Here is a 10,046-nt window from a genome sequence, read left to right as displayed (position 1 = left end):
ACTAACTGGGGCTGCGTCCAGGTCTCTCTCTCTCCACCACTGCCGTGATTAGAAAAGCAGTAAATGGCTGCTCATGCAATGCTCTAAAGTACATCCTCTGTTCCTTTCTCTTCATTTTGGTTAGAAAATATGCTGCTGCTATCTTTTTGGTACTTAAAGCAATGATGATTGATTATCGGCCTCTTTCTTTCTCTCTCTTACTCCCTTTCAGAATATTTATCAGAATACCTAGCTCCAGTTATGCAGCTATAACTCCAAGCCAGGCTTGTATGCACTGCTGGAGATCACACAGTAGAATACTGTGGTATAATAGTACCACAATAGTACTGAGCATCAAGAGATGCTTTTTTGCATTTATTTTACTAGTCCCATTCTTCTTTTTGTTCCTCTCATGATCCTAGTCTGATAGTTAACCACTGCCTGGAGATCAAATCACTTGGTGGCAGGTATATTTGAAACTAAGCTAATAGTTATTGAGGTTAAATGTCATTTATTTGATTTGAGCTTATCTGATGAAAATTAATTGTATGGCAATGCATGATACAAGTCATTAATTATAATTATCATTAATCATTTGTTAATGATGAACAAATCATAACCAAAACATTGATATGCATTGTAGATGAAAAAGGGTTCAGCCGAACAGTAGACTGAACCAACTGGTATGCTGATCTATCCATCATACTTCTGGGCTAATCAACATCACACCTGGTGATAAAATAGAGGCCCTTAACATGCGATTGTTACACAGTTTGTATGTTAATCTTTCGTTAATGATAGTTCATATTTTTTGCTATGTTATATTTTAGCAATTTAAAGATAGTGACGATAATTAAGAGGTTTGAATTATTGCACTGATAATGAGTTATAAACGTATCCATTGAGATAAACTGACGCAAAATAGCTCTTTTTGCTTGCACCCAGCCTGAGATCTTTAGTCCAAGATATGCCGTGATGCCTCAGGAGCCAATGGGCTGTCATTCTGTAATAGACAGGGTCAAACTCAGCTGTCAACGCTGACACACAAACACACGCACACTCGCACACACACACACACACACACACACACACACACACACACACACACACACACACACACACACACACACACACACACACACACACACACACGCACACACGCACACACACACACACACAAAGACACACACACACACACACACACACACACACACACACACACACACACACACACACACACACACACACACACACACACACACACACACACACACACACACACACACACACACACACACACACACACACACACACACACACACACACACACACACACAAACACATACACACACACCCATACACACATATCGTACATATATTCTTTTGGAAAGTTAGTTTGAATCTTGGATGTTTCCTCGACATTGAAAGGGACATTTTTTATATTTTGATAATGGATAAATATGTATATAAAGCGAGCAGTTAAGTGATGCATATTGTTTTGCAGATTGTTTTGAAAAGATCTAACAAACAGCACCACTCAATTTACACATGACAACATCGCTCCAAAACACTCAACTCTTGTTCAACTCTCATCCCCAGATTCCCCGAAGCCTCAGGACCAGAAGATTCATATTCAATTAGCCTGAGCATAATTATATCCCATTAATAAGCAACATAATATTCTCTTTGTTATAAATAAACAGAAACACAGAGCAAAATACAAGTTATTCAACCAAATTCAATCAAGTGCAGACAAACACACCCAAACACACGTACCAACACACACATCCCCACACACAAACACACACACACACACAAGCACACATACACACAAACAAAGTCTGCACGTTGAATTATACATTATTTATTATTTACCTTAACAATAATACTGTACTCATAAGCATTAATCATCAAATAGATTTAATTTCCCTGTCACCAAAAATGTCATTTTGATGCATTAAAATAAATAAACTTTGTCCACCTATCGTTTAGTTTATACATCACAGAAAAATACAATGCTATTTTTTACATAGAGCCACAAATATTGGTCAACAGTTAACATTTTTTTTTTTTTCATTTTCAATTCAGTTTGTGAATTCGTCTAATTGCATCACACACATAATGTCCTCTTACTGACAAAGTAAAAGGTTTACATTCACATTTAAGTCCAACGAGTGAACTTGATCTTTTTTCTTTATGTGGAAACAACACAAACATCTTGCATACCATCATAACCAGCCGGGCTGGTCCAGCCCCCTCCCAAACATAGGTAGGCAGCAATGGAGGTGGTCTGAAGTGGACAGTGTAACAGAAAGAGACTGGCTAATCATTTTCCAGTGTAACCCTGAACATGCTTTGTCTCTCAATCCGTGTTGAGTGAATATTGAGGATAAATTGCTGAGCTGACGATTCAGGTCACGAAGTCCCAGGTCCCACCCAAAATGAATGCCTAAAAGTATTCATGAATACAAAGATATGCATAAAAAAGAAAGTAAAAGACGCATCAAATGTATTTACTGAATTGACGCAAGTAATTTGGTAATGTAAAGCTTGAGTGACATTGCTTTGTTCAATTTAAGCAGACGTTTTTGCAACGACAGGCAAAAAAACACTGTCTACAGTTCGCTCTGATTTAAGGATCTAGCTTTATGCAACTGAGGGGGAGTCATATTTCCTGGTTGATCAGCCTATGGAAAGCACTGTAGGTTGGCGGTTGAGCTCGCTCATTACAAGCTCATCCTACCCAACTCACGTCCAGATCCAGATGACTTAACACATTTTTCAGTTGTTATCCATTTCCAATTCAATATTAATACATGTGTATATCGCTGCACAATTTAATAGTGCCCATCATGTTGAACCCAAGCCTATCCTGAAGCCGAGAAACTGTGCGTATCCTGTAGCAAACTTCTCGCAACATGACCAAAAAGTCCTGTTACATTAACAATGATGCCACAAATGATCATTTGCATGGTGTTATTTTTACCATATAGGCTAGGGATGACTTTATTGTGCCTTCAATACACTACCCAATTGTCGCTAGAATACGAAGAGTGCAAACTATTTCCTTGTCACATAAAATGAATCATTACATTTGTATGTTTGGCAGGCATCCAAGTTTGAGTGAAAATAACACTTACGACGCAAACATGTTCATCATTATTTGATAACAGTGACCTGGGTCATTAAAGCGAGTAAGTTATTAGCGCTTGTGTTATTGATATACCTTTGCATATTAAAACCAAGCTTGAATAAAAAATTAAGTACAAATAAAGAGTGTGATAAGAAAGAAACCAACTTTTGCTGAAAAAATACCTGTTATTTTCTTTAGCTTTGTCAGTACAACACAAAAACGGTCAGACGTTCATCAATCTGGAAATGGAACACTGATAATTCAACACGATATATCAATTTACAAAGATAGAAGAAACATTATTGCTCTATTAAAGGTGCTGTAGGTAAGATATAAGAGATTTTATTTGAGTGTCATTAAAAAAAAAAAGATATTCAGCAATCAAAATTCGCTGTGACAATATCTGTTACGAGTTGACTTTAACTGCCTCTGTATCATCCAATTCAGAAATATAGCCATTTCTGACCACTCAAGGCATCTCTCTACTGATTGGATCAGGGAATCTGTCTTGCCTGTCAATCACAGGTGCATGAAATCCAACACATTTCAATGACAATGAAAGAAATGAAGGGAACGAGGGAGCCTAGGAAGGAGGAAGGGACGTTATTTTTTTTCTGCTCACACTCTTTACATCTCCAGAGTCATACCTACAGCGGCTTTAAAAAATAACATTCTATGTAAACAAGGATCAAGTGAACAAACCAAACTATCCTCCATTGATCATCAGTGTATCATCAGAGGCAGATGCATACCCATAAACACACAAAACAATTACACCTTAACCTAAAGACATGTTTTGATATTGCACTTTGTTTCTTCTTTATATCTGTTCCTGCCTGCATTCACTGTAGAAGCACTTTAAAATAATTTGTGGCAGTAGTATATTTAAGAGATGAATTTGATTGAATTCAAATGGGTGCATGGACTTGTACAGAAGGAACAGGGAAGCACCACATACTCGGCATGATACACACTTGCAGAGTTGGTTTGAAGACGAAGCAGATCCTTCTCAGCGTGCCTACCCTAAGTGACCTTTGTGAGTTTTGAAAATGGATGCTTATGCCTCCAACCATGTTTCCGCTCGTTTTCTTCTATTATTCGTTGTGCAATGATTCCCCACTGGACTCTCCGTCATCGCTTAGTACGTCAGTGTTGGTGAAAGTCCCCGCAAGAGCGCCTCCGAGGGCCTGTCTGACCGGCGCCAACTCTGAAAGGATAATGTTGTCCTGGTTCCCAACCAGCGTGGTCTTGTCCATGACCTCTTTGCTGTGTACAGCGTCCAGAAAGTCATACTTATGCGAAACCGTTCCGCTCTCAAAGAGATACTTGGTCAGATAGGAGAATGCTACGTTGGCCACGAATGATGCCAACATGGATATGGACTTGAACGGGAATCTCTGCTGGACATAGTGTTCTACATCACCGGTGAGGTGGTGGATCTTCTCCTGGGCCACCCAGCCGGGGTAGTAGATGAAAGGTGGGAGTTTGAGGTAGGGTTCCCCGCCCCCAATGCGTAGCAACAGGCCAAAGACATAGCCGGCCACGGAGCCGTACGTATTGGTACCTTTGATGAAGAGCACACAGATGAGCTGTGGGAATATGATAACGTACACCAGGTCTGAGCTCAGGTACCACAAGCCGTACACTGTTCCGGTCAGCAGTGCCATAGCAGTGGCTAAACTTCCAAAAACAAAGATAGTGATGCGCATCACCCAAACAATCTCCCGATCTGACGCCTGGGGAAAGGGAATGACGGGCAAAGAGTCAGATCAGAGAAGCAATCACAGTGGGAAGTTAACAACTACCATCAATTCGAGATTGTCATGACCTCACACAGATCAACAAACATAGTGTATACTCTCCGCTTATTAACAAAAAAACTAAAACCCAGAACATAATTTGATTTGTTCACTGATGTTCACCACAATCTGGTGTCGTTTACCAGCGCTTGCTTGCGTGTGCTCTTACCGACTGTCGGAAAGCCAGGTGATAGATGTTCCTCGCAAACATAGAGCTGGCCGAGAGAATCGATGAGTCGGCAGAGGACATTACAGCCGCAGACACTGCACCCAGCCCGAAGAAGGAAATGTAGGATGGGCAGAGGTGCTGGAGCACAATTGGAAGGATCATGTCTGATTGATCCTTATCTTTTGGAGGGATGGCCCCATATGAGGTCTGGTTCCAATCTGGCATAAGAAGCACAAAGACTAGTTTGATAATCGTTAAAAAAGGGAGATCATAACAGAATTATAAAATGAGTATACCTAAATTAAATAACATTTTATTCTTTGGATATAAATTCAAGAATTTCCAGAAACTATATAAATCCTGATTTTTTTATCGTTTCCATGTATTCTGCACTGCAGAACATTCTGTCCCTAGTTCTTTCCTTAGACTTCTCTCTTGTGACCCCCAAACTATCCCAACCCAAGCAGATGTTTTTCCGCCTGGACTGAGATGAAGCAGCCACATTAATGAGTATCTTTGCATGTTATATTCAACTCAGTAATCCAACTGCCAAAGCAAGTCAGCTCTTTAGCTTAAGCTCATTAAGAGACAGGAGTATTGCTGTCTGAAAATGGAAAGACTTAAGCTTAGATTGTATGCAATTTTGATATAAGCATCAACCAAATGGCATGGATTCCTTTTGATTTATATGGTATGACATATATAACATTTTCATTTAAATATATTATAAACTATTTTACCATTATGAAGTAATTGAGCAGACGCTTTTCAGCAAAAGTACTTCCTGTACAGCTCATAAGAAGCATGTAGGGGTAAGGGGGTATCTTGCTCAAGGTGGACCGCAGGTTAGACTGCAGACATTTGAGTTGAACCAAGTTATTTTGGCGTGTGGGGGGGGGGGGGGGGGGGGGGCTAAAACCCTGATCACAAGACCGTCCTGTCCCTACGATAGACCGCGCTCCACACTTGACTTAACATGACTTCATTTCTTTACCTGTGGAGGCGCCAATTGCTCCTATTAGGACCGATGGCACAGCCATGACCAGGCATCCGAAGGCGGCAAGGAACGACAGCACCTGTGCATAGGTAGCTGAAGAGGCAGACAGAACCCGTTGAAAATACACCTGCCAGGGAATCCCCCCCAACATCTAGAAATAAAAACAAAAACAGTTGTGCATCGGCAGCATAGAAATACTCTCGGAACAATTGCAATGCTTGATTTTGTTTGGTAATATATAAAGGGACGGTAACAGTGCATGGCAAAATCCAGTGGAAGCATGAGCTCACCAGCAGAAAGAAGTTGTCCGCCCACAGCCATGCGTCCTCTGGTTCAATTTTGCCAAGCCAGGCTGTCTGGTAAATCGCCTTTTTGGCTGATACACCAATATCTGCTACGGCAGGATTTGCCAGTGCAAAAGGCACACTGATCCACTGAAGGGGAGAGGGGGAGACAATTGGCACAATTGATCAACAATCAATCCTCCACATGTGTGACGCATGTCCTTCAGATTCCACTGGTGTTGTCGACGAGGAACCAACGCTCAAAACTCACCAGTCCCAAAAAGATACAGAAGAGCTGCACCACGTCTGTGTAGGCCACTGAGTAGAGACCTCCCACCAAGGTGTAGAAGATGGCGATCATGGCGGAGATGATGACGGACATGTTGATGTCAATGTCCACGATGACACTCAAGGTAGCCCCTGGTTGCAACAAGAGACAGTACAAGTCTGTCCATTGTTTCATGTGACATGTAGGCCCATTTATTTGAACATTGTCTGAATAATTTTTTTCTAATAATTGTATTGGACTTAATAACCTACATTATTGTGATCATATATAGATATTAATAACATCCAAACTCTAGAACTAAGTAACCTTAGCATGTTTTATTCAGGCTGGTGGCACATATTTAGGTTGAGCCTAGTCTACAAGAGGTAACAATGTATGGATATCATGTTGGGGAATAATATGCTTGTATTACCTACCCAGTGCAGACAAAATGGCAGCAGACCAAAATATTTCCCCCATCAACGCAGGAATAAAGAGCAAGCCTCCCATTCTTTTGCCGTATATTTGCTGGAAGGGATCGAGCATGGTGACGTATCCACGGGAGCGCATTGGTTTGGCGAAGAACAGGCCACCTATTGGGATGCGTACGGAGCTATGAGAACCACGCATTTCACCACGATTCTACATGTTTTTCGAAGTGAATGTTTACACACAATTTTTTTTGTGTGTGTATTAATTTGTGTGTAAACATGAAGTTAACGGGTACAGCTTGCTTACCCACAACCAAGCTCATCGCGTAACCAAACGGAGCCTGCGCCCAAGCCAGACCGAAGTCTGGCAGGTACACATACTCCGCCGTGCCGTTGATGTATCCTCCGCCGACCCAAGTGGCTGTAGGACAAGGACACAATCAACATATCCTAAAGGCATCGTTTGGAGGAAAGATACGTGGTGTTTCATAGGGGGCACCGTTGGCCCTGACGCGGACGTCTTCATTAGAACCGCTTGTAATGCGTAAAATGGCACATGCCTGGAAGTATGATTGTGAAGCCCTTGATTTTAAAGTTATAAATAATACATTAATTGGGCTGGAAATGAGAATCCACCTCAGGGCTTTCAAATTAAGAAATAAGCATAATGATACGTGTGACTCTTGTCTAGATCCAACCTTTAGTAGACTTCAGAATTAGATTAGGGAAATTCAACTATAGTCTGTGGGTCTATGTGACAGCAGTAAAACATATATGGTGCTCGGTCACTATTGAGCAGTCCATGTCAAAACAAACTGACAGAATATGTCGAATAAGTAGTGAATAAGTAAAGCATGGTTCACACCAGTCATGGTGAAACCTCCCACGAAAAGCCCAATGTCTCTCCCGCCGACCATGATGATCTCACTGCGGTCCGAGCCTTCTCCAACCCCGGAGTCTTTGTTCTTCCAGGCTGCCCAGATGCCCACGCAGAGAATGAGCAGATAGAAGATCACGATGGCCACGATGCCCTCTGCGTGGATGGCCATAACGCAACCCAAAAACTAAGTTCTGCGCGCAGGAGAATCCAAACCTGAGGGAAAGAGAGTACGATTTTTACCCCATCGCTCAGATCTTTGCACAAAGTATGAATCATGTTATCTTTTAGATTACATTTTTACTACTTGAACTCTTTTGGAACCGTAGGCCTACATATTGGAGGTGTTGCATCGATCTTATACGACAGGTTGGGATATTTTATTACATCATCTAAATGCTGGATTGCGACTCTTCACAGAGTTGTTTGCTTCTTTTCTGAGGGTGCTTTACTATAATGACTACATTTAATTAGTGTACAACTGTGAGCGTCTCTAATGTGTGGAGATAATGTTCCGAGCGCATCCGCGTTTAGTCACGGAGTCAGAAGATGGAAAGACATGAGGAAAGGTTGGACCACCTCATCCACAACTGGTTTATTCCCAGTGTTACATTTATACACTGGCTCCAGGTTCCTTCTACTCTTATCGACAGGCGTTACGCCAATACAACAGGACTAGCCTACTAACCCAAGTAAGCGCCAGTTAAGATTAATATTTTTTACACTTACATCAAACAAATAATTTTAAAGCTATTATTCCTTACCTTTGTAGAAATGACCCTTCACACAGTATGGCTTGGGGTTGGATATCCAAAAAAGGAACAATACATTTATAGCTCTATGTTTATTTTAAATACTAAAATATTAAGGAAGATAACCGGGGTTCGAAACACTCGGTAAGTCTCTTTTCTTGTTTAGAAGTGATCACCGTCACCAGAATCAACCAGAGCGCCTGGTCACAGCGCTGGAGCAGCGAGAGGAGCCGGTTTGGGGGGGGGGGGGGGGGGGGGGGGGTTGGCAGTGGTCGCGTTGTGTTTGTGTGTGTGTGTGTGTGTGTGTGTGTGTGTGTGTGTGTGTGTGTGTGTGTGTGTGTGTGTGTGTGTGTGTGTGTGTGTGTGTGTGTGTGTGTGTGTGTGTGCGCGCGGCTGGGGGAGAAGCGTGGAGGGAGGTGAATGGTGGCTGCGTGGAAAACGCCTGACATGTGGATTCCGTGGTGAAGGCAGAAAACAGCGAATGCACCGTACATGCTAGAGAAAGCATCCCAAACACAGACGTCCTGCCAGCTATGGGGTTATTTCTTGTCTTCCAACGGATCCTCTTAAGTGGTCTACATGGAATGTCTTTTTGCAGTTTATATTTTATGTTCTACCCGTAGGTGGGATGATTGCGAATTTAACTATTTCTACATTTTTCTATGAGGCGATCTAAAATGGTAGGGGCGATGTTTAAACTTTAGTAATCTTAGGCTATTTCAGAGTTTAAACTCTGAAATAGCCTAAGATCGCCTACCGTTAAGAATAACAACAATAAAAAAAAAAAAAAATTAATGATCAATTGCTCAATCCCATCACATATCACCAATTATGTACTAGAGAAATTAGAACTGAACAAAGAATACCTACATTCAGTGTGCTAACAGTGTGTTAGATGGAGATTGAGAGGACAAAAAATAATACATGCAGATGCCGACATTTTAACAATATGTGGTCGAGAAAACCAACATAAACATCGCACTTAATAAGGGCAAATCACGCGCTTTCTTAGAAAAAAGGCAAAAAAGTGAGCAACACATTGGGTCCAATTCATGAACAGACTCCGTTGGCTGCATTCCCACGATACGTTTGAAATAGTTATATTTATCTATTACTATTGAAGTGGATTTATATATTGTGGAGGGATTTAGGCTACCAGAGCCCCTAACATTGGCGAGAGACTTCAGCACCTAGGACAGCGACCGTTCCCCGACAGATGACAACGCAATGACCAATATTACTCAGCACAGCTTCTGCAAGTTTGGCAATAAGCCTCGCTTGAAACCACTACTTATCTTAATACCAGAACCATGAACCAGACAGTCTCTCTTCAGCCAGAGCAAGAGGTTACATTACA

At 41.6% G+C, this 10,046-nt stretch overlaps 1 protein-coding gene across 1 annotated transcript; it reads right to left on the bottom strand.

Moving 5' to 3' along the window:
* Positions 1 to 4,206: 4,206 nt before the first annotated feature.
* Positions 4,207 to 8,109, bottom strand: LOC130373643 (high-affinity choline transporter 1-like). The gene is made up of 8 exons (XM_056580267.1): positions 7,926 to 8,109; positions 7,368 to 7,481; positions 7,067 to 7,222; positions 6,633 to 6,781; positions 6,368 to 6,511; positions 6,075 to 6,228; positions 5,081 to 5,298; positions 4,207 to 4,848 (listed from the first exon to the last, which is right to left on the bottom strand). Exons 1-8 carry the CDS (start codon positions 8,107 to 8,109, stop codon positions 4,207 to 4,209), a joined length of 1,761 nt encoding a protein of 586 aa, XP_056436242.1.
* Positions 8,110 to 10,046: the final 1,937 nt, after the last annotated feature.

This window comes from Gadus chalcogrammus, chromosome 20 (assembly GCF_026213295.1).
Source record: "Gadus chalcogrammus isolate NIFS_2021 chromosome 20, NIFS_Gcha_1.0, whole genome shotgun sequence".
Taxonomy (NCBI): domain Eukaryota; kingdom Metazoa; phylum Chordata; class Actinopteri; order Gadiformes; family Gadidae; genus Gadus; species Gadus chalcogrammus.
This window is presented reverse-complemented; position numbering and strand designations above follow the sequence as displayed.